Below are 25,824 nucleotides of genomic sequence, written 5' to 3' on the forward strand. Positions count from 1 at the left end.
GCAATCCCCAGAACACCTTTGTTGCAATCCCCAAGGACAAGTCTTTCATAGTGCATGTCACCAAACCAGATTTAAATCAGTTTGCTCATTCGGCTGGTTCGCGCCCATGATAGAAATGCCTTATTCACTTAAAGCAAGAGGCAGCATAAATCTAGGCATCTTTACTCACTTTCAAGTAGTTGCGTCCATAGGAATGCAGCCTGCATCTATATGCTTCTGTTAGATGTTCGAGCTCTTGGAGATGTAATTTGACTTCTGATTTTTAGATCTCCTTCATGCCTTACAGCAGGAGTGTAGAACTTCTTTCAGCCTGAGGGCAAAATTCCATTTTGGGAAAGCTCTCGGGGGGCCACATTCCAGTGGCGGGCAAGGCCACAGGCAAAAGGGGTACAGCCAAAAATACAGGCATATTTTATCTTAAATCACTTACTGCCAATAACCAATCCTTAGGAGAGGCATTTCAACCTTTTAGAAAAGCCAGAAAACCACCAAATGATTGGGGGCCAGGGGAAGAGGGCAGGGCCATCTGAGGAACTCCAGCGGACTGGATTGGGACCCCAGGAGAGCCAGAGTTGGTCCCCAAGCCTGAGGTTCTGCACTCAGAACAATCCAGTTAAGCTCTTCAATTTTCCTGTAGGAAATCATGACAAACCATTCTGTAGCTTATGTGTAGCAACCCTACACATGGGATCTTCATATGGGATGTGAACAGAGTTTTCTAGTGAATGTCCATCCAGTGGGAAACCTTTGTGTGGGTTTCCCACTGCAGATGTTATCATCTATATACTGGTTTTCCACATTTTGTGTTAGTCAGCTCTAATTCTTTGTCCTTACAATAGAGAATTAAAATCTGCTCCTTCTCCACTGTGCAGATAGTGTTGATATGCTATGAAACGGTGATTAGCTGGACTTGTTTTATTGGATTTTCTTCATGAGATCTCTGTAAATTGAATGTTGTCATTCACGCTTGACTAAGGTATTGAAAGAAACTTTTCAGTATTATATGTACCATCATTAGTTTATTCTGCATTCAGAATATCAGGAGCATTGGTTTTACTTTGAAGCAAAATGGCAGTTTTACTTGGAGGAGAGAGAAATCAATGAAGAAAACCAGAATAAACCCAATTTTCCTGACAATTATGATGCTGAGGAAAGAGAAAAGGTAAATTCTTTAAATAAAACCTTTGAATGTATTTGGGGGGGGAATTATTTGTTTGTTTGCAGTATTTATATACTGCTTCTTACTTGAAACAAATCCCGTATGGATATGTACCAATACTTGTTTGTCTAAAAATGAATCCAGTTGTGCAACTATGCACAACTGTAAGAGAGTTTATTGTGTCTCATGTGTGTATGTGTGTTTTTAAATTATTGATTAACGTCCACGTTTAAATCTACCATTTGATATAATTTTGAGAAAAATAACACAGTCAGCTAACATAAACAGCTCGTGGTAAGAGCAGATTGAGTGGTCAAGGCCTCTGGGTCAAATATTAAATCGGGGGTGGATTTACAACAAGGGTATTGACCCTCTTTCACCTGAAAGGCTGAATTTCATTTTAGGGAAGCTGTCAGGGGCCACATTCCAGTGGTGGCCAGGGTAAAAGGGCCTGGGCCAAAATATGAAAAATACCAGTACATTTTATCTTAAAGCTCTTCCTGCCAGTAGCTTAGTTTAAGAGTCTCAACCTTTTAGATTGGGGAAAAATTGCAGACAACCTGGGAAGGGGGTGGGGCCAGGGGGTGGGGCCAGGGGAAGGGAGGCGTGGTGATCTGGGGAACCCCCAGAGGGCTGGATGTGGACCCCATGTGAGCCAGGTTTGGCCCCAGGCCTGAGATTCTGCACCTCTGGTGTACCCATCCAGGTGTGGGGCAGCAGCCATCATTAAGGCAGTCAACAGGTCAGGTTCGAGTGGTGGCAGCTACTGTGCAAATGGGCTAGACCGCAGCCACTAGAGGTAAACCCTGTAATCCAAAGCAAGCAAATGGTCAGATTCCAGAGGCAGAACATGGGAAAAGGTGAAGAGCAGGCATTCCGCCTGGCGGGATCTTCTCACTTGGAGAAGAGATGCTCAGACTAAAGAGCTGACCTCAGAGCACAGGCTTTATAGGTCATGTGGAGCTGCAATAGCGGGTGCTGAAGCCAGGTGGTGAGACCTGTAACGCTCTTTATGTGGTGCCTCTAGCAACACAGTTCAGCCCACAACTCCTGCAGCAGACCTGTTGCCTTGGTGGCGCAAGAGGTAATGTGCTAGAGTCTGTTTGGTGGCAGTTCCAGCTCTAGATCCCCAGCAGACTTGATAGGAGCTCTGCATTTCTTTGGCCCATCTGCTGTGCCCTCTCCATTTTCTCGACTGGGCATGATTCAAATGCTGTGACTGTCAGTCTTCTTTTTGGCGGTGACTCCACGTGGTACTTGTGACATCTGAAAGCCACTCACCACCTAGCTTGCCAGGACTGCAAGGCTAGTCTTCATCACAGTGCTAGCTTCTGTGCGCATGAATGTATGACACCAGACTGAAGACTCCCCACAAGATCAGGGTGATCTACGAGGTACACGGCTCTCTTGCTTGCCTCACCAATGCTCCTTAGTAAGTTACAGCCATTCTGATACACAAAGACTCACTCAGAATCGATCGCACCTAAGTACATAAAAAATCCACCTAAATAGTATGCAAACGTTCCATTTACAAAACACATCGCTATACCCACTTATATTTCAATACTTTATAATGTTCCAATATAATAACTGGTTAAAAAAAACACACAACTCAAAATGTTGACTGAGGGTGTCATCATTAGATGTATTCCAACAGAAGTTGCTGTGACTAAAAGTTCATTTGTTTAGCATTCCCTTTTGTCGTTTACTTGGGTAATACTTATATTGCACTGACCTTCCACTCCTCACTCCTGTAGGTTGGATCCAACCCTTATGCGAATGGAGGTCCGCTCATGCAACAGGATTTCCCTGTCCTCTCCTTCCTCTGCAGCCCCCTGCATATGCCCCAAATCTGCTCCTGAGGGTCCTCCCAACCATCTGGAGTAGATCTGGGTGGCAAGTGAGGGGCTATGGGGTACGGGTGAGGAATCTGTTCCACCAGTGGTTCCCTTCCACTGATGGAATGGCACCATTGGATGCAACTCAGGGTGTTCTCTGCTTCTCAGACTGTGAAGTCTATAAAACACATTGGCCAAGAGCAAACAACTCCTGCATAAATTGTGAAATATACCTATCTGTACAGTATGTGCTCAGTATGTGTCTACTGGAACATTCTCTCTCTCTCTCTCTCTCTTCCTCTCTCTTTACAGAAAGTGTTCAGCGGTCAATGAATAAAATAAATAGGTTTGCCAAGAACAACAAAAACAGTAATATGCATTTCCCTCCCAGAGGTGTCTGAGGAAGCCACCTTGTGGGATCCCACATTTTTATAGACCTAAAAAATTAACTTACAGGCAAAGGTTGCCATCTTGGAACTATTTAGGCATGTTGCAAATGCCCTTATGGTAATGTCAGAGGAGCAAATGGCATTGTTGAAATCTTAGAGAAGCTGATGGAGGCAAATGGAATCCTTATTTGATAAGCAACTCGAGAAAAATATCAAATAATCTTCCTTAGCATCGTTCCCCAAAAGCCAAGAAAGATGGTGCCCACTTTGTTCCAAATTTCAAATACAGAGAAAAAAAATTAGGGCCAGGCAAGCGTTGACTGCATACACAAGAAATAAACAATGAGTAGATGTAGCTCAAAACATTTTTTTTAACACAGAAAGGAGTACATCAACATGTAACACAAACTGCAGTTTTCCTCATGTTTCTGTGCCTTGCTGGGTAAAGAAAAAGGAATGCAGAGTGAAAATGCAGAGTGAAAGAGTGCGTGTGTGTGTGTTCATCCAACCAAGTTGTTAATTATCCATTCAGACTTATAGGAGATGGAGTTCTGAAGGCCGTGGTGGAAGGAGAGGTCATGATGCTCCAATGATTGCATATGATGCTCTTTTAGGATGCGGTAGTGATTGGACAGAGCTGTGCAACCGTGCAATGTTCCACGGTGGTGAGTTTTCTAGTGCTTCTTTCATATTATACAGAATTTCCATTCCTTGTAGTCATTAGCAGCATAGTTTTTATAACATATAGAACATCCAAGACTGGCTTGTCACCGCTGTCCAAAACAGTTGGTTTCCCCAATCCAGAAAACCTCCATTTAATCCAGATTAAGTAATTTCCCTTCATTTCAAAACAGCATCCGACCATTAATACAGGGCATGCACAGTCTGATTCATAGGTGGAAAAGAGGTAAAGTTGCATGTCATCAGTATACTGGTAACATTACCTAGGGATTCCATCTAAATATGAAAAGCATGGGATGTGACATTGAGTCCTGAGGCACCCCACAAATCAAAAGTCACAGAGTGGAACAGAATTCATCCAACACAATCTTCTGTGGTCATTGTGGGCGTGCTCTCTTCTACTGAGTTTTGTTGTTCTGCTGTGCTTGGTTTTTAGATTGTTCTTAGATTAAAGGGCTGGATGCGTCCAATCTCGTCTGATCTAGGAAGCTAAGCAGGGTCAGCCCTGGTTAGTACTTGGATAGGAGACCGCCTGGGAATCAGGCTTCCTGCATTGAGCAGGGGGTTGGACTCGATGGTCTTGTAGGCCCCTTCCATCCCTATGATTCTATATGATTCTATATGATTTTTGATTAGGGCAAATTGGCTATATTAGGTGACTCATAAATATACCTCATCCTGATTATTGCATCTCTTGAAACATCTTTTATCTAAAGCTCTTAATGTGCTTCCCAATCACTAATTGTGCAGTATTCTTGTGCCTTGTTGGGAAAAGCATTGTTTGTTGTGGATTTCTTTCTGTTCTGTTGCCGGAAAGAGACACAGAGCCTCTCCATAAAGATGGTGGCAGCTCTACTATCATTGGAAAGAAAAGCCACAGGAGCTATGAAAAATGCACTATCCACGAAAGCATACATGGCCTGCACCTATGAGCTGCAGCCAGTTTTACAGAAGGGGCACTTCAAGGAAGGCAAAGGGAGCAGACAGAAATTTCCATTGCCACAGCCATCAGTCTATCCACACACACTGCTGTTGCCTATGAGAGGCTATTCCTGAGGGGGCTGGACTTGGCACTGGGCCCCTAGCTGCTGATCCCTATTATATGTATTTCAAGCTGTATTAAAGACCATGGACAGTATCCAGGGAGGCCACTGCGGTCCCGCTCATTCCATTGCACCAGCGCGACTTACTGCGAGTGCAAAGTGGAGCTAATGGTTCTAAAAGCAATCCTGGAAAAAGTGGAAACACATGTTTCCAGACTGGGACAGGACAGTGGAGCTCCCTCCTGCATGCATTTCCACTAGTTTTGGGTTGCTTTTAGAACCAGTAGCACCCCGTTGTGCCAGTGGTGTGTCCTGCTGGCATTCAGGCTATATGGGGTACTGTCCATGTTAATCAAAGCAATATAAATATAAAAGTGTGTTTTAAAAAATATCCCATTTCACTGTTATTCCTGCCTGAAGCAGTGATATAATCTACTTTTGGTCAGTAGGGGAACACTTCTTGAAACACTTATGGTAAGAGTAAGAACTTTTTAACAGTTTTTCACATGTTGTATTTAACCGACTTCTACAAAAACCTTAGAAAGCTGGTTACACGTTTTATAGACTGACCTGGAGTATCAAAATAGTGGGTTCCAGCAAGCTCTCTTGCTTCTAGGATGTAGGGCTGTGGTTTGTCCCCACTTGTTGCTGGGAGGGCTGAAGGGCAGAGATTCCACTTAAGTAGACTTATGTAGATTCCACTTAAATACACAAATGGAAATGCCTGCAACCATCACGTTCTGTCTTTTGCTAACAAAGAATATTGTTTGACTGAACAGCTAAAAGGTGCTGTAATGAAACTGGATGCTCATTTGTGCTTGATTTTACAGGTGAGAGTGCAGCCACTGGAACTATTGCGGGCTGTTTGTATGGATTGCTCTATGGCCTCAACAAGGTTCCTAAAGGCTTGTACCAGGATCTTGAACAAAGAGAGAGGCTAGAATACTTGGGAGAGACTATTTATCGACTATCTTCAGAGGAAAAGTAAAAATGTTTTTGGAATTTTCTTTTCTTTTTTAGGATTACATTATGTGGCTCAGTTGCTAAGACTACAAGTTTAAACACATTTGCAACAATTCAGCAAAAGAATTGTGTGCCCAGAAGCCCCACTGTGTTTACAGTCATGGTATTAGGTGACCATTTTCTACTCATTTGCTCCAAAATAACCCCATTCATATAAATTGGGCTACTCAATGGTTAGAGGTTTGATGACTCAGCTTAAGGGCCACTTCACACATTATATTTTTAGGGGTACACCTAAGATGTTTTTAAGTGTACAGTTAAAAATGTAATGTGTGAATTAGACACATGTTTGGAAACCTGTGCATCATAGAGGTTCACTCATCAGAGATAAAACTGGCAGCAGTTCCTTGTCAAGAATATGCTGGATTGCAAATCTGGATTTGTGTCCATGTAGTGTGCGGAAAGGTCCTAACTATACCAGCATTGTTGCAAGCAGGATTATAAAATGCTATCTAGATGTAAAATAGTACAATTATTATTACTATTAGCTATATAGCTAATTGTACTATTGTATTTATTGCAAGGTGCCCTGATAATGTATTGCAAGGGTAGGGTAGAAATCTAAATAATACAATATAATAAATTGAGAGTTTAAATGATGGAATGCCTTTTGGTATTAATCATGCTTCTTTAAATATAGTCCCTTGGCATTCATTTTAATTAGAAAGTTCTGCTTCAATTGCTATAATGTCACTCCCTAGCACCAGTATTCGCATGTTTGCTTATGCCAATAGTTTACATTAAAAGAAACTAATGCTTTCTGCACCCTTATGTAAGACAAACTAATGTTATAACCCTTCTAAGGGAGTTATCTTGGGATTCTGTTTTTTTCTGCATTTTTCTGCAGTCTTTCTATTTCTCCCCAAACTCCCTAATCTTAACTTCTCTGTGACATCATCTAACTCAAGATCCATTTAATGTATATCCTTTGTCAGAACTGCAGGGCTTAATTATTCTAAAGAGGGAATGGCAACATTAGGAAGTTATCCAAGATATGGCAGAACACAAATAGATACCAAAAATATGCAAATAAATGTAGCAAATAGATGTAGTAAAACAAATATTCCTATTTTAGTTTTCCTATATATTTTTGTGGTGTATTGTTTTTTTTTATCCTAGACAAACTTTTTAATGATTTGGGTGGCTAAAAATACTTGTAAATAAATTAATCTTATGCCTCTTCATAAGCATCATTCTTTATTTTCTCAGTGTGCTTACTGCATGCTACTGTGTCATTGTTAGAATTTTTGCTTGCAGTTGTCGGTAGGTCAGTGTTGGTCAAGGTCATGGTGTTTTACTTGTAGCCACGAATTTCCTCTACTAAGAAATCTAGAAAGTGTTGTTCTGGTGCAGAAAGAATGTAGAAATAAGTTAGTGGCAGATAAAGACATTTCAAGGCAGTGGGTTGGATCCAACCTGAGGTTGTAGCTCAGTGGTAGAGCACCTGCTTTGCATACAGAAGGTGCTAGGTTCAGTCCCCAGCATCTCCAGGTAGGGCTGGAAATATTCCTGCCTGAAACCCTGGAGAGCCGCTGCCAGTCAGTGCCAACAAGATTGGGCTAGAGCGACCAAGGGTCTGACTCGGTAGGAGGCAGCTTCCTGTGTTCCTGTACAAATTCAACATGACTTCCTTCTGAGTAGATATACATAGGAGTGTGCTGTAAGTTAGTTGCAGTTAGGTCCCATTGAAATCAATACGAAAAGTTAATCATGACTAATTTCCCCCACTGATTTCCATGGGCCGTAAAATGTGACTAACTTCATCTGGCTCTAACCCAGTATCTGGTATTTTAAAATATCAAAACTCCACATGAATTACTGTGGCTAGTATCCAGTGGTGGTGCAGCGCTAGCACAAATGATGGTTTACGACGTCTTTAGTGCTAACCATATGCCACCATTGGATGCTACCCTATGAAGTATATTTTCTTGTTAACTTTTTTTGGTTCACCCTTCTCCAACAATTCTGAGTCACCAATAATATTACACCCTGCTAGCTAACGGTCTGCCAATTTGATAGAGGGACCTGCCCATCCCCTTGGTCCATCCCCTCTCAATTCTATTCACTCCAGCTTTTTCTTCCCATTGCCTTCACACCAGGCTCCTTGCTTACTGTCCTTGCTAGGCTCAGAGACCACTGAGATATAGACAAGGAAAGAGAGGCAAATGAGGGACACCAGACAGCTCTGGGCATTGCTAAGGGTGCCTTCTTCTATACATTACACTGAATTAGATGGTAGAATCCTGAGGTGGTCAAGTAGGGTAGCCCCTTACAAACTGGTGTTGTTGATACAGTTTATTGGCCACTTACAAACTGCCAAAAAAAGAAGAAGAGAAAATGCATTGCCAAAAAAAAAAGGTGGGGGGAGATAGGATGCAGTCTTGCTCAAAGTTTGCATATGCTTATTTAGATATACAGATACATATTGAGAAACAATTACTATAATTTAAATAGAAATAGGATACATCTCACGTAGTGACAATGACAAGTTGACCTGTATGCCTGAGCAGGCTGCTATCCAGGTGCTAGCTGTTGATGGGCAACTTAAAAGCCCCTGCTGCTCTCCCTTCTTGTGGTTCTTTATCTCTTAACTGGACTTGGACTGGACAGCCCTTCAAACAAAGAACCTTCAATAGAGGGCTTTTCTCTGTAAAATAGGACACATGGCCACCCTATAGCAGAGTGGACTATGCCATTGCAGAATGCAGATATGGGATGGAACTTTAATGCTCTCTTATGGGTGTTTTTTTAGCTCCTTCCAAGTATATAACAGAAACCAATCAGAGACAAAGGGTGTTGCTCATCCCACTCCATCCTGTCATAGTTTTCCACTTGCAGGGATACTGTTATACAAGAAAGTGTTTATAAAAAGCTATCCCGAACCTGCATTCTGAAGAGGAACAGTCCATTCTACAACCTCAGAACTTTACCACTGCATTGGCACCTCATTCTGCGTAACACCTAACTTACATCAGGCTCAGAATGCTCCAAACCCAGCACAGATAGGGAAAGGAGAATATGATTGGGAAGCTCAAGTGTAACTGTCAATAGTGACTGAGGCATCTACAATACAATCTCTGTATAGTACAAACCAAATTATGAAATTGTTTGTGATCTTTGTTTTATAATGTTATCTTTGTTTTAAAGCAATGTTCTGGGCAATTTTTGTAGTAATTGGTCTTTTCATTCTATTTTCACTTTCAGCCAAAGGGAAACACATTTAAGTCCCATTGATTTTAACTGGAGACATTTAAACATTCACTTAAGTCCCCCATTGAAATACAAACCAAATGCTAAGCATTTTACAAAGAAGTTAAGTCCCACTGTTTTGTGGGAATGGGTCACACACATAACTTCCTTCCTGCCAAACCCATGAACTTTGACATGTGTTTCCTTCCCATGATGCTCTAGTAGCGTACCTAGGAACTCTGGAATTGCATGGGAAGGGTTACTGGCTAAGTTTACTTTGCACAAGAGCATTGTCTCCTAAGAGCTGGGCAAATGTATATGTATTATATATATTTATTTCCTGATTTATAGACTTCCTTTCAGGGCACATTTGCCCTTCCAAGGTAGTATACAAAATTTATTTAAAATACAGTAACAATAATAATCATAAAACATAATATACATATCCAATTAAAACTGCATTACACCCCCTTAAAACTGAGCGGTAGCAGTTAATACTTCAGCAGCAATGCCAGAAATGCTGGTGTAGTACATTCTTGCATACCCAACTCTTCTCTCTGTTCCTTTGCACTATACAAAGTAGTTCCCACAGCAGTGAGATAACACGGAAATTCGTCCTATGAAATCTGGCCCACAGTTTGGGGTCTTCGGGTAAGAATGAAATCTTCTGCCCCAGGACAGAAAACAAAACTAGGCATTGGCCTCACAGCACTGGTTACAAGGCTTCCTGAATGTGACCTTTGTGCAGGGGAAGTAACGTTTCAATCAGCCAGGGCAGCAGAGAAGTGTGTTTATCGATTTATAAATGCATTACCGCCCTGGTTCCAACTGAGACATGTTGACATATCCTTTCCATGAGAAGGCTCCTATAATCTTAAAGGGCAGTTTTTAAAAACATCTGGAATATTTAATCTTCGTCCTTGAATTCATGCTTCTGTAATGAAAAGAGAACCCAAGGATGGGCATGGTTTTGAGATTAACACCAGTTCCAGTAAATACAGTCCTTGAAGCAATGACTTCATCTATTCTGTCATGTGTCCATCGTGGCACAGCTTCAGCAGAACAGTGCTTTTTACAAAAGTGTTACCACATGTGTAATCAATGAGGGGGGAAAACACTGCCCTACAATGAGATCTAGTTACTCGTCATTATACCTGGGTTGCATATTGTCTATTATATTCAGTGCTGGTCAATTGTCAAACTCTGTCCCCCCACTGTATTTTTTAAAGATGGTGTTAATTATAAACAGACCCTGTGACACTGAGAACAACTGCTTTGTTATAATGTTCTTGTGTGCAGCATTTATCTGTAAGTAAAGCTCTGAGGACTGGATTCTGCCATCTTAATCTACAGGCGGGGGTGACATTTAGGGAGGGATAGAGGGCCCTCTGCTACTGCCATGTGTTACTGTCCTTCATATTCCTGGCTGTTATGAGGTGTTAAAAAGTCACCACAGCAAATGTTGTTAAAATGCACTGCTTTTCTATATTTTGAACTTGAATGCATATCCAAGAAGCAGGACTTTGACACTTTCCGGGAATCTTCAGTACCTCAGTTCTTGTGCTTCCTCCCTCGAACCTAGCAACCCTGTTTACAGGACATGGCCACTTTTGTTATAAAAAGCACCTCCAACATCAAATTACCTACCTTGTTGAGCAAGAAATAAATACTTGGCTGACTTGCAGTAATCTGGATGGCAGAATCTATTTGAACGTAGCTTGCGTTGCTTCTTGAAATCAGGAAAGCACTTACTTTATTTGGTCTTGACACCCTATTGCTATGTGATAAAGATGAAATCCTGAGCTACGGGAGTCTACAGTTTTATTTGCCCGTGTATTCATCAGAGCCAGGATTTCATCCCAAGGTGATTTGTTGTCTGGCTTCTGCTCATATATGAAGAGGTATAAAAACTTAATATTGTTCTGGTATGCAAACTGAATCCCATTCACATACTACTTTATTACTTCATGAATTAACCTCCCAAGTTTTTATGGTGCTAGAAAGGTAAAACCTCTAGCGTGTGTTTCTTTCTCCCTCCAGGCTATTGTCTATTGCTGTTGACTTTACTCCGTAGCTTTCACACTGAGTTCACTATTTTATTTAGTAACTGATCCTCACCAGTTAAAGCATTTTCTAAATCCTCAGCTGTTTGTAGGCCTAATTCTTCAAACAGAAGTTTACTTATAGCCATGCCAAATAAAAGGATACAGAGGTCAATTGATATCGCTATGGATGTAATTACATACAATGCTTTTATCTCTGATTCTTGTGGTCTCATTGGGATGATCCTTTCAGAAAAGAGATTTTAAGAGAACATTTCCCCATGTAATTGGTGGGAAAGCAGATTAGATTTTCACTAAGCACTGGATGGTTTTATTAAATTGGAAGAATGTATATGTATGTATGTGTATATCTATATCTATATCGGTTTGATGATGTTGAAAACATTCAAATCCTGCTAGTTCCCCATCAAACATAATCACAACAGGTCAGGAGCTAAAGAGTTCCACATAAACAAGTGTGCTTTGGAATTGCGTTTCTCAGACAATCATTTCCTGTGCCACATGACAAACTAGTTTTGAAAATGAGGACATCTCAAAATCAGTTTGTGATATAGCATGGGAATTTACTGAAAGAGAAAAGGGTTGTTTTTAAAATCTCACTGGGTAAACAAAGTCCGTAATGTTTTCCCAGTATCCTGCAACCCTCTGTTGCTGCACACTTTTATAAATGACCAGGAGAAAGATGTATAAACCAGCAGTACATGGTAATGTTTTGTTTGCTTGTTTTCTGTTACTACTTTTCACACACTCAGCTGTATGCTATAGCACTATACCATGATTTGGGATGTGCCTGCACAGGTGTGTCCCATTTTTCAAAGAAAATGAAACACACCTGTGCTTCTACTATACATACTCAACTGTGGATAACTGCCCCTCCTGGACAAATACCAGTAATCACCTGGCCATGACGATGATGATGGCCATGGCTAAGGTGACGTTATCGTATATCATCTTTCGCATTAAACAAATGTTTACACCAGTGTGCCTGGCGTTAAGAAGCATGTCACTGTGGGAGACATAATTAAAAACAGTAAGGAAGTAAAAGTAATGTTTATGGTTCCTCCCCCAAAAAGCATTCATTTTCTTTTATGCAGCAGAAGCAAAGGTACAAAGCTGGGCAGTGATAAGGTGCTGATTGATCCCATGGCACTGAAGAAGAAGCTCAGTAAGATGTCAACAGAAGAAGGTGCATTTGCTGTCCTCAGCAGCCTTCTCCTTTACCTCACAGACCTCATATCCAGGCACCCACAGGTTCAGAGCAAGAAGGTCAAGTGGCTAGAAGCCATAGAAAACAAGATAAACTTAAGACGTGAATGCCAAAGCCCAAAGAGTGGCATTCGACCCACAAAATTCCAACTTCTGCAGTCGAGGTTCATGAACAACAACCGTGAGCCTTACAGAAAGAAGTCAAGAGAGGTTGGCAAGCTAATTATTAAAGAAAAGCAGCCTGCTAACAGAAATGGCCTAAACTCCATTATAAGTAAGTTTGAAAGAAGCTCTTTAACTGAAGAAGAAACACTCCAAGAAAAAGCCAAATGGGTCAGCTCATGTGGGAAAAACACTGTGAAGAATGTTCTGAAGAAATTTTTAGCTGCTGAGGAAAAAGAAGCTAAGGAGAAACAGCCAACTCCAAAAAAGAAGGCACCAAATAATAACCTGCCCAAAATAATCAACAAAAACTCTGTCTTTTCCAAACTGAAAGAGAAGTTTGAGCAAACCAGTAACGTTTGTTCAGCTATTGATGTGAAAGCTTTGCTGCCATGCAAAGGTGAGAAAAAGAACAAAAAGGCCCTGGAGAAAAGAGCCATTTGCAAAGAAGAAATCAGAAAGCTAGAGACATACCTGAAGACAGCCACAAGTATCCATAGACTTCAGCCTCAACATTTGGTATGTACCACTGTCCCTGTACCTAAATTCTGTGTTGCTACTGAAATTAGTCATCCTTGGAGTTGGGCAACAAATGTCAGATGTGCCACTAATCCTGAAATGGCGGGAACAAAAGACACCCAGAAAACACATGACATTTGCTCTGATGAGAAAGGGATACCAGAGAATATGGGACACGAAGAACAACAGAAAGGACAGTTGCAAAGAAAGCGTCATAAAATGCCTAAGGTTGTGACTGACAAAAAGGACATTGTTGAGATGAATGTAACTTCTGCAAGCCCAGGCCCTAATCGAGTGATTGTTTCACCTTCACATGAAAGTCTATTCCCTGTGGGCCGCATTCCTACCTTATCTAAAGATGGCTTAGACCACAAAGAGAATACTGTGGACAATACAATTGCCAGCTCTGGGGACAAAAATGCAGTACAAATTATTAGCAAAGAAGACGTATCTACTACCTCCTCCTCTTCTAGTCCAACTGAAGGAGTTAGTATACACAGTCACCAGGAAATTAAACGGGATGAGATTTCTGGCATACCAGAGGGCATGTGTAAGCCAAAGGAGACAGAAATAGAATTAACAGAGCCTATAAAAGATCCCCCCTTTGCCAGCCAAAAATGTTTCCCTGAACAGAAGGTGTCGGAAAATATTCCACCATTTTGCTCTCCTGTAGGTCAGGCATCTTGTAACTTACAGCCTCCCTTCAGTGACCTGCAATCAAGTGTTGAACCTGCAGCTGTTGACAAAATTTCTCAGCTAAAGCCAAGTCAGAGGAATGCACAAGATTTTAGGAGCAAATTTTCTGATGCACTTCAGAACAAAGAAAAGCTGTGTGATAAAGAAGAAATATTTCTCAACCCTACCAAAAATGACCACAGAAGTCAAGCAAAACAAAAGGAGCCAAAGCCAGTGAGAAGCGCAGCAAAGTTGTCTGATCATCAGATGGGAAGTGAGCATTTGCCCCAGAAACCTCTGAGCCAACAAAACAACCAGGATAACTCCAGCCCAAATATATCAAAACAGAGCAGGAATCAGGCATACCAAACTCCCACGTCAAATAATAGCCAGAAAGATAAAAATGTAAGAGGAAATTATATTTGCTACGATTTTGAAAAACATAGCTCCCCTTTGTCTAGCGATTTAGAAAAATCCAGCCATGCTTCAGCAGTAGAGAATATTGACAAAGCCAAATCATGCTCAGTTCATGAAATGACAAAATCTGAAAACAATACCGAGAAGGAAAAGATTAGCTCAAGTCCCTTGGAAGCCTCTCAAAGCCTGTTAAAAGAACTCATCAACCATGAAGCCCACAGTCTAGAGGAGAATCCCGGATCATCTTCTGAAAAATGTCATTCACCCTCATCAGACCACCCAGCAAAGCCAGAGAGCAATACTGCAGAAGTCAACAGACCTTGGTGCAGTGTTGGAGACCTCCAAACACCCGCATCAAATGAACTGATGAAGAATGAAAGTTGTATTAGAAGAGACAAGGTAGCTAGTCGTAATTCTGAGAAACACCATGTTCCTTCTCCAGACTTACTGCTAAAGCCCAAAGGTACACCTGGACAAGATGACAAAACAACACTAAATTTGTACAATTATTTGATCAAGAGTAAACATAATCCTGCAGAAAACAAGAATACTAGTGATCAGACTGAAAAGTATCAAGCACCCTCAACAAGCAAGCTTAGGAAGCATGGAAAAAGGCCTGCAGGAGAGGCAAGTCCCACGTGCCATGTGGAGAAGCAACAAATGCCCTTGGGAAATGAAACTGGGAAGCAAGAAAGCACAAAAGTGGTGGCAGAGCGAAAGTCTGAGAAAAGCAGTTCCTCTTCCCAAAATGAAACAATGCTGCAGGGAAACAATGATGCAGGGAAAAGAAATTTACCAAAAGCACCACAATGTCCCGTTCCATCATCTGTTGACAGAAGGGAGCAAGATGACAAGAGGACAGAAGAGAAAAATCCTATGGTGGGAGTTAAAAAGAATGTGCATAATTCCAAGATGCCCCAGAAATTAATAAAAAGTGAACTTACAAAGGATGGTGGAGGTACAACAGAAAATAAAACTAGCAGTCCAGGAGCAGTGCCTTCTGTTGATCACTCAGAATACCAAACACCACCAAGGGATCTAGCAAAACGAGAAGGCGTTATAGCAGGAGATGAAAACACTAGGAAATGCCAACCCCCCTCGCTCAAGGAACCAGTGAAAGGTTATGGTAGCGCTGAGGGAAGAAATGCCCAGGATAACTTTCAGAATGACAAAATGCCATCATCCGGTGATAAAATGAAGCATGAAAGTAAAACAGGGAAGACGAGACAGAACAGTAGTAATTCTAGACAAAACCAATTACCTTTAAAAAATGAACTCCCGAAGAGTGAAAAGAATATCGCAAGAGAGGGGAGCAATGCAAGAGATCAAATACCTTCCTCAGAAAAAATAAAGACTGAGCCAGCAAATCTTGCAGCAGGACAGCCACAGAAACCCTCTTTAAATGACTCTAGAAACCCTGAAGTTATTGCTAAGGATAAGAAACAGGCACCAAAGAATCCCCCAAACTACCAGCTACCTTTATCAGATGTGAAACTGGAGAGCCATCAAGATAACGTAACAGCAGGGAAACAGCAACAGCAAACCAAAACACCAAAGGATGGTGTCATGCCTAAGCAGCAGCAGCAGCAGCAAACCCAAGCACCAAAGGATGGTGTCACACCTACACAGCAGCAGCAGCAAACCAAAACACCAAAGGACAGTGTCATGCCTAAGCAGCAGCAGCAGCAGCAAACCAAAACACCAAAGGACAGTGTCATGCCTAAGCAGCAGCAGCAAACCAAAACACCAAAGGACAGTGTCATGCCTAAGCAGTGGCAGCAAACCAAAACACCAAAGGACAGTGTCATGCCTAAGCAGCAGCAGCAGCAGCAGCAGCAAACCAAAACAGCAAAGGATTGCGTCAAGCCTAAGCAGCAGCAAACCCAAGCACCAAAGGATTGCGTCAAGTCTAAATCTAGTATAAAAGATGAAAAGCATGCACATCATAGTTCTCAGAAGTATAGACTGCCCTCTTCAGTTGAACTGGAAATGCAAGAAAAGAATGCTAGTGGAAAGAAGGACCCCTTGAAGAACTTTGACAAATTCAGGGCTCCACAGTTGAGTCATGGCAGGACATTGCAGAAGAAGAAGAAAACAGTGTGTGAGAATGAGGCAGACTCCCAATTGTGCTCATCAAACAACACCCGTCTTGCAGAACAAACACCACATAGTTCCAGCAAGTACCAAATACTATCAGGAAATGATTTATCAGGGCCAGAAAGTGGAGAGACTAAAAAATATGTGGCTGGTGCAATAAATGAGAGCAAAGCTGGACTAGTAGGCCTGGAAAAGTACATAGCTGAGAGCTACAGTGAAGGACCAACAGAATCATCTTTTAAACCGATGGTTATTCGAGTGATTGATACAATTAAGCTTGATAACTAAAACCAGATTGAATGGCTGAAATATAGACCTGAATTTATAAATCTTCAGCCACTGTTTCACTTTGGGGCATTAAGCAATGGCATTTGAATTGCACTGAGATGGTTGTCTACTGATCAGTTCTGGATTTTAGCTGTCCTTAAAATGAGTGTCAGCTGAGATCTCTAGTATATTACATGCTAACCGAGAGTAATCGTAAGCCTATGATTCATGTATGGGAAATCTTAGATGTAATAATTATGGGAACAATCCAGCCTGGTCTTAGACATGTGGCAGAATTAAGTGGTGGGATACTGAGGCAGGAGCATGGATTGTACCACTTCAGACTGCATAGGAGAGTGGGTGGAAATCACAGTTTTAAATACTTCCCTATGTTAAAAATTTCCTGCAACTAGAAAACTGGCACAGGACGCAAAGGGATGGCTGAAACCTTTCTTCCTGATGTGCTGACTTTCTCACTGTAGGGAATGTTTTTGTCTTATATGGGGAAGCTTGCCAAGTTGTGTCCCTCCCCTTTAGTCAGAACTGACAGCGTCTCTTCTACCATCTGAGCTTGCTACCACTTCTTTTTGCTGCATGACTACACTCAGCCAAAATCAAGCACTTTCGGCTGCATCCAATGGTATCCTTTCGCCAGTGGACCGGGTGCCACTGACATACAGAATTCCCTCTTGCCCCTGCAGTCCCCCGTGCATCCCTCAAACCTGCTCAGAGGGTTGGGGCACACACTGGATCAGATTAGGAGTGTGTGCGCTGAGGCAGCAGTGGGGATAAATGAAATTCCCATTGCATGAGCAAATCCACTTGCATGACATTGGATTTAGCTCTTTAAGGCCTCTTCCGTTAAAATGAACAGGATTAATAGTGAAAACAATAAGAGCTGTGGCACCTTAAAGACAAAGGCTTAGATCCCTAAGGTAAGTTAAGGTAGGCTGCAATCCTATGCCTACTTCCCTGGGAGTTAACCCCATTGAACTCAGTAGGACTTACTTTTGACTTACAGATATCTGGCAGTTTGCTTTTGGAAATAGAATGCTGGATTAGATGGGGGTGAACAAATGTGACAGAGTTTTTTGTTCTTATTTAAAAGTGCTTAGCTTCAGCAGCATCATGCCTAAAGTGTCTCTCCTTGCTAAATGCTGAGGTTAGTACATAATTAAGGTGACCCTTCTGACAGTGAACTTCATCTGTATTTACTCACTCTAATAAAATGGTATTGCTCATCTTCCAGGAATGGCTGTGGACACTGCTGCTTTTGAGTACGCTATATAGCCACTGAAATCCTGCCAGGGTATGCATTGTGTGTGTGTGTCCTTCAATTGTTTTCAAAAATAAGCTGTGAAGGAGCTTATAGTGTAGAGGAATGAAAGCAAATAAGAAGCTGGGAAAAACCTATGAGAACATTTTAATAATGCTACAGAATGCCATACCCATAAGCCATTTTTTGCATATTGTAATCAAAGACTTTTAGAATTTGATAGTTAGATTATATGGCAGAATATATCTAGGTATTTTACTTTATAAGTAATTTCAATAGTTCAATGAGAATCTTACTGTATAGGATAATATGGTAAAATCCTGAATGAACATTTGTTATAAAAGATATGTTATCATAGAATCATAGAATCATAGAATAGTAGGGTTGGAAGGGGCCTACAAGGCCATCGAGTCCAACCCCCCGCTCAATGCAGGAACCCAAGTCAGAGCATCCCTGACAAATGGCTGTCCAGCCTCGTCTTGAAGGCCTCAAGTGTGGGAGAGCCCACCACCTCCCCAGGTAATTGGTTCCATTGCCGTATTGCTCTGACACTCAGGAAGTTTTTCCTGATGTTCAGTCGGAATCTGGCTTCCTGTCACTTGAGCCCATTATTCCGTGTCCTGCACTCTGGGATGATCGAGAAGAGATCCTGGCCTTCTTCTCTGTGACAACCTTTCAAGTACTTGAAGAGTGCTATCATATCTCCCCTCAGTCTTCTCTTCTCAAGGCTAAACATGCCCAGTTCTTTCAGTCTCTCTTTATAGGGCTTTGTTTCCAGTCCCCTGATCATCTTTGTTGCCCTCCTTTGAACCCTCTCCAGTTTGTCTGCATCCTTCTTAAAGTGTGGTGCCCAGAACTGGACACAGTACTCCAGATGAGGCCTAACCAGTGCTGAGTAGAGGGGAACTAGTACTTCCCGGGATTTGGAAGCGATGCTTCTATGAATGCAGCCCAAAATAGCATTTGCCTTTTTTGCAGCCACATCACATTGTTGGCTCATATTCAGCTTGTGATCGACGACAATTCCAAGATCCTTCTCGCTCGTAGTGTGGTTGAGCCACGTATCCCCCATCTTGTAACTGTGCATTTGGTTTCTTTTTCCTAGGTGCAGAACTTGGCATTTGTCCCTATTAAATGCCATTCTGTTGTTTTCTGCCCAGCACTCCAGTCTATCCAGATCACTTTGAATTTTGTTTCTGTCTTCCAAAGTATTAGCTATCCCTCCCAATTTTGTGTCATCTGCAAATTTGATCAGCATTCCCTGCACCTCCTCCTCCAAGTCATTAATAAAAATATTGAAGAGCACTGGGCCCAGGACTGAGCCCTGCGGTACCCCACTCGTTACCTCTCCCCAGCTTGAGAAGGTCCCATTGATAAGCACTCTTTGAGTCCGATTCTGTAGCCAACTGTGGATCCACCGGATCGTTGTTTCATCTAGCCCACTTCGAGCTAGTTTGCTCATCAGGATATCATGGGGCACTTTGTCGAAAGCTTTGCTGAAGTCGAGGTATATGATGTCTACAGCATTCCCACGGTCTACAAGGGAGGTGACTTGATCAAAAAATGAGATCAGATTTGTCTGGCAGGACTTGTTTTTGACAAATCCATGTTGGCTTCGAGTAATCACGGCATTGTTGTCAAGGTGCTTCCAGATGGATTGCTTTATGATCTGCTCCAGAATTTTCCCAGGGATTGATGTCAGACTGACTGGTCTGTAGTTCCCAGGTTCCTCCTTTTTACCCTTTTTGAAGATAGGGACAACGTTAGCCCTCCTCCAGTCATCTGGCACTTCCCCGGTCCTCCATGATTTCTCAAAGAGAATAGACAGCGGTTCTGAGAGTTCTTCTGCCAGTTCCTTTATGACTCTAGGATGCAGTTCATCTGGCCCTGGAGATTTGAACTCATTCAAAGTAATGAGGTGTTCCTTGACCATATGCCTGTCGATCTCAAGCTGCAATCCTGCCCCTTCAGCCTGTACTTCGCCTTTGCCAGGGGGGTCATAGACCCTCTTTTGGGAGAAGACTGAGCCAAAGTAGGAATTGAGCACCTCTGCCTTTTCTTTGTCCTCTGTTATCATTTTGCCATCCTTATTTAATAGCTGAACAACCATTTCTTTCCTCTGCCTTTTACTATGCATGTAACTGAAGAAAGCCTTTTTGTTGTTTTTAGCATCCCTCGCTAACCTCACCTCATTCTCCGCTTTAGCCTTCCTGACGCCATCCCTGCAATTCTGTGCTACCTGCCTGTACTCTTCCTTTGTTACTTGGCCTTCTTTCCACTTCCTATATGTGTCCTTTTTTGTTTTCAGGTCATCCCTAAGCTTTTTGTGAAGCCACATTGGCTTCTTCTGTTGTCTTCCACCTTTTCTTCTTGTTGGAATTGTTTGTGATTGTGCCTTGAGAATTTCCTTTTTTAAAAGTTCCCACCCATCTTGGACTCCTTTTCTCGCTAGCATTGCTTGCCATGGGACCTTACTGATCATTGTTCTGAGTTTATTAAAATCAGCTTTCCTAAAATCCAGGGTACGCGTTTGAGTACACTCGGCTTTTGCTTCCCTTAGAACCAAGAACTCAAGTACAACATGGTCGCTTTCCCCCAGAGTTCCTGTAACTGCTACTTTATCCACTAAGTCATCTCTGTTGGTTAGGATCAAGTCAAGGATAGCCGATCCTCTAGTTCCTTCCTCTACTTTCTGTAGGAGGAAGTTATCCGCCACACAAGTCAGGAATTTCCTGGAGGGGCCATGTTTTGCAGAATTTGTCTCCCAACAAATATCGGGGAAATTGAAGTCCCCCATTACTACTACATCATGCTTCCTTAAAACATTGGCTATTTGCTTTTCAAAAGTTTCATCCTTGTCTTCTCCTTGATTGGGTGGCCGGTAGTAGACTCCGACCACCAGGTTCCTTTTATTCTTTGCTCCATTTATTTCAACCCAGATGCTCTCGATGGGGCTACCAAGCTCCTCCTCCTGTATTTCTGTGCAGAGATATGTATTTTTCACATACAGTGCAACCCCGCCTCCCTTTCTGTTCCTCCTGTTCTTTTTGAACAAGTTATATCCTTCAATTGCTGTATTCCAGTCATGACAGTCATCCCACCAAGTCTCAGTTATACCTATCAAGTCATAATTTCCCTCCTGTATTAAGAGTTCAAGTTCGTTCTGTTTGTTTCCCATACTCTGGGCATTAGTATATAGACATCGAAGACCATGTGCTTCATAGTCTGGCTTTCTTCCTACCTGTGTCTGAAGACTATTATTGGACGCTATCAGAGCTGTTCTCTCCATTGCAGTGCATGAGCCTACGTCCATTGTTACCCCCAACATTACATCTCCCTTCCCCGTAGGATTCAGTTTAAAGCCCTCCTGATGAAGTTCTTCATGCTGTGGCCAAACACATTCTTCCCAGCCTTTGTGAGGTGCAACCCATCCCTAGCCAACAGCCCATCTTCCAGGAAGTATAGCCCGTGGTCCCAGAATCCAAATCTCTCTCGTCGGCACCACCTTCGTAGCCAGTCATTCACCCGGAGTATTTTTCGTTCCCTTTCTATCCCTCTTCTAACTACTGGAAGGATGGATGAGAAAACTATCTGGGCCCCAAAGTTCTTGAGTTTCCTTCCCAAAGCTTCAAAGTCTGACGTGATCTCTTCGTAGCTCCGCTTGGCGGTATCATTTGTTCCCACATGGATGAGAAGAAAGGGATACCTGTCAGTGGGCTTTATGAGTGCAGGCAACCTTTCAGTCACATCTCTAATCTGTCCTCCCGGGAAACAACATACCTGGCGAGTCCACGGGTCTTCGCGACATACTTGGGTCTCGATCCCACGCAGCAAGGAGTCTCCCACTACTACCACTCTTCTCTTCTTCTTCTTGTAGGCCTGGGTTTCATCGCCTCTGTTTGACTGACCTTTAGCCTCTTGCTCACTCTCATGCAGGTTCCCCTGTGATTCTTCCTCTGCAGGCTGTCCTCCAGTCTCATCTGCAAGTACCTGGAATCGGTTCCACAGCTCCACCGCTTCCACTGGTGCAGAGTGGCGTCTAGTTCTTCTTCTCCTAACTGTCACCCTTTTCCAAGGAGTATCCTCTACTCCATTTTTTTTCACCTCAGCATTTCCCACTGCCTCATCTTGCTGTTGCTCTTCAAGCTTCTGGTCTGCCCTTTGCTGCTGTAGTTCTCCCATTCTGTCCAAGAACTCTTCGTGTTCTCTTATTCCCCGGAGGGTTGACAGTCGCCGCTCCAGTCCACTTACTTTCTCTTCCAGCAGCGTGATCAACTTGCACTTGTTGCAGGTGTAGGCCATGTTGTTCTCAGGCAAGAAAACAAACATTGCACACACCTTGCAGGTCACCACCACTGGAGAGTCTTGTCCTTCCATTGCCTCTTTTCCCTTTTTGTGTCTAGCTTTGTGATTGTTCTAGACTAGCCTGTGCCTGCTCCTCTACTCAGTAGAGGTTAAAAGCAGAGTCCCACTGGTGTGGAAGTGTGTGTTACAAGACAAATAAATGGGAAAAAGTTAGTAAAAAAAAAAATAATAAAAAAAAAATGTTAGGGGCCTCCCCCTTGACCTCCCCTGCCGAACTCCCCTGGCCAACTCCTGTTTGCTCCCCCTGTTCGCTCGCTCTCTGGGAGCTTGCCTGCTTCTGTAGTCCCTGGACCAGCTGGAGCAGCTTGCTCTGCTCTGCTCTGCTCAGCTGGGAGGCGGGAAACAGACTGAAGCTTCCCGCCCAGTCAGCTGCTGGGAGTACTCAGGCCACACCCCTCCAATTCAGTTGGAGCTCTCAGAAGCTCCTGGTGAGCTCACAGCCAGTCAGAAGGATAAAGGGCAGCGCCCTGGGCTTCCTGCAACCCACTTACCTCTTAGCCTCTGTCTCCTTTGTCTCCTTTGTCTCTTCAACCACTGCAACTCCCCTGGCCAACTCCTGTTTGCTCCCCCTGTTCGCTCGCTCTGTTCGCTCGCTCTCTGGGAGCTTGCCTGCTTCTGTAGTCCCTGGACCAGCTGGAGCAGCTTGCTCTGCTCTGCTCTGCTCAGCTGGGAGGCGGGAAACAGACTGAAGCTTCCCGCCCAGTCAGCTGCTGGGAGTACTCAGGCCACACCCCTCCAATTCAGTTGGAGCTCTCAGAAGCTCCTGGTGAGCTCACAGCCAGTCAGAAGGATAAAGGGCAGCGCCCTGGGCTTCCTGCAACCCACTTACCTCTTAGCCTCTGTCTCCTTTGTCTCCTTTGTCTCTTCAACCACTGCAACTCCCCTGGCCAACTCCTGTTTGCTCCCCCTGTTCGCTCCCCCTGTTCGCTCGCTCTCTGGGAGCTTGCCTGCTTCTGTAGTCCCTGGACCAGCTGGAGCAGCTTGCTCTGCTCTGCTCTGCTCAGCTGGGAGGCGGGAAACAGACTGAAGCTTCCTGCCCAGTCAGCTGCTGGGAGTACTCAGGCCACACCCCTCCAATTCAGTTGGAGCTCTCAGAAGCTCCTGGTGAGCTCACAGCCAGTCAGAAGGATAAAGGGCAGCGCCCTGGGCTTCCTGCAACCCACTTACCTCTTAGCCTCTGTCTCCTTTGTCTCCTTTGTCTCTTCAACCACTGCAACTCCCCTGGCCAACTCCTGTTTGCTCCCCCTGTTCGCTCGCTCTGTTCGCTCGCTCTCTGGGAGCTTGCCTGCTTCTGTAGTCCCTGGACCAGCTGGAGCAGCTTGCTCTGCTCTGCTCTGCTCAGCTGGGAGGCGGGAAACAAACACATCTTATCATAGATGTGATTTAAGTATTGAGAAAATATTGATCAAATCATTTGCATTTGATCTCTTTCATGTGTCCAGTTCTTTCATGTGTCTGCATAGCTTTATCATTTCATTTCTAGCACATTATCTCATGCTGGTTATTTTATTTATAAAAATTCTGAATGTAGTAAGCTTAATAGTACCAAATGCTAGCATTGCCCGGAATTTGAAGAAGATGGAGAAAGTTATAGTCATAACTGCAGAATTAGAGAGGAATCATCTGCATTATGTCCAGAATCCAGTACCTAATATGGGTACTTCTCAGGAGGCTTCCAGGCAATGCTTTTATTGTTCAATTGCCCTGCCTCAAACATAGGATTTTATTTGGGGTGGTGGTGGTGGTAGGTTGTCCAGATGTCATTTCCCATTCCCATTTCCTGTATTTTCTCCTGCATCTTCCCACCACTACTTCTGTCTTTTTTCTTACCACAAAATATCCATTAGGGAGAGAAAGACGGAATAAGAGCACAATGTCTCTTGGTTGGTTAGTAGAGCTAGGAGCTGTCCGTCTGGAAGCACCCTCTGTCCCTTTTTTCCTCCAGTTTCTTTAGCTACAAAGTGAGCTAGGAACAGCAGTGGGACCAGTTTTCCACAAGCACTCCTGTAATGTGAATGCATCAGAAGGATGTAAATCTAAGGCTGGACCCAGGTATCACATTAAGGTCAAGGAAAAAAAAAAAGACAGCAAGAGAATTCTGTTCTACAAAGTGAAACTTGATACTAACCAACAAGCAACCAGAGCTCCTGAACTGTTGAAAAGGAAAAGTGACTTTGAGAATTAAATAAAATACTAGCAACCCCTGACTGACGTTAGAAAGAAAAGCATTTAGTCAGGCTCAGGAAAGTTTTGTTTGCTTTGATTCTTTCAGAGAGTGGTTATAGAACCAATATTTACCACTCCTTTTTAAAAAGAAAGCTGCCATTTCATATGCTTCCTATTATTCCCCCACCCCCTCCACGATGGTGGAAACACACACACAGATTGCCATTTAACAGTGAAATCCTATGTGTGTCTGCAGAGGTAAGTCCCATTGAGTTCAATGGGGCTTACTCCCAGGTAAGTGAGTATAGAATTGCAGCATAAGGTGCTTTAAACAAAGTGCGCGCACACACACACACACACACACACACACACAATGCGGTTGGATTCAGACTTGAAGTAGACCCATTGAAATGAGTGGGACTTAAGCTCACCAGAAGTCTAAATCCAACTCAATGTCACTTCTTACACAGAAGTGATATAGCTAGCAATCTAAAGACATACTCCTTCTGAGTACATCATCCAAGGGCTATTTAGCTATGTAAACATTGTAAATCTTATATATTTTATAGAAATCCTAGGCTGCTTACAGTTTAGAGCTTGATGCAGAAACAGTAAACCATTTTTGGTCCTACTGATTTCAGTGGGGGACAGTTATGCATCTCCCATTCAAATCAATGAAATCTAAATGTGCTTAACTTTGGCTGGACCATTTTCTGTATTTCCTCATAAAGGAATGAGCTGAAGTGAAATCTTAATATGGTTATTAGATTTGCTTCTAAAGTGTAAAAACACCCCCATTCATCAATTATTGCAATACCCATTTTGCTTAGTGTAGTGAAGACCAAGTGCATCTTAATATAACTTTTTGCTACGTTTACCTTACAGCACAATCCTAACCATGTTTACTGAGAAATACATTTTACTGATTTCAATAAAACTTACTCCCAGATAAGTAAATCTAAGGCTGCAATATCTAACTAGGAAATAAAGTAAGATCCATTAAACTCAGTGGTACTGACATCCTGGCAAATATGTTTAGCACTGGAGCATTAGGCAGATAGCTGATTGGCAGTCAGAAGGATTCAGTACTGCTATAATAATGATAGTTACTGCAATGTTTATACACCATCTCTAATATGCTAGGACAACCACATACATGTGTTACCTACCAGGTAAACATCCTCTGTGAGTTCTTACGAATTTGCAACTATGGTGTTTTTATTAATTGTTTAGAATTACTAATTAAAATGGGCTCAGGACTGATTGAAACGTTATAACCTATATTTTGA

At 42.7% G+C, this 25,824-nt stretch overlaps 1 protein-coding gene across 1 annotated transcript in view; it reads left to right on the top strand.

Annotated features, from left to right (window-relative positions):
- ADPRHL1 (ADP-ribosylhydrolase like 1) overlaps positions 1-17,968 on the top strand; it is a 41,353-nt gene extending 23,385 nt beyond the window's left edge. The window contains exons 5-8 of the mRNA XM_084844571.1: positions 1,035-1,162; positions 3,919-4,051; positions 5,941-6,094; positions 12,480-17,968. Coding sequence (XP_084700697.1) covers positions 1,035-1,162; positions 3,919-4,051; positions 5,941-6,094; positions 12,480-16,749 — 4,685 coding nt within the window. The 3' untranslated portion in view covers positions 16,750-17,968. The remainder of the gene's footprint in view (positions 1-1,034; positions 1,163-3,918; positions 4,052-5,940; positions 6,095-12,479) is intronic.
- The last annotated feature ends 7,856 nt before the right edge of the window (positions 17,969-25,824 follow it).

Source organism: Heloderma suspectum, chromosome 3 (assembly GCF_057233095.1).
Source record: "Heloderma suspectum isolate Gila_16-S chromosome 3, 16-S_ref, whole genome shotgun sequence".
NCBI lineage: Eukaryota > Metazoa > Chordata > Lepidosauria > Squamata > Helodermatidae > Heloderma > Heloderma suspectum.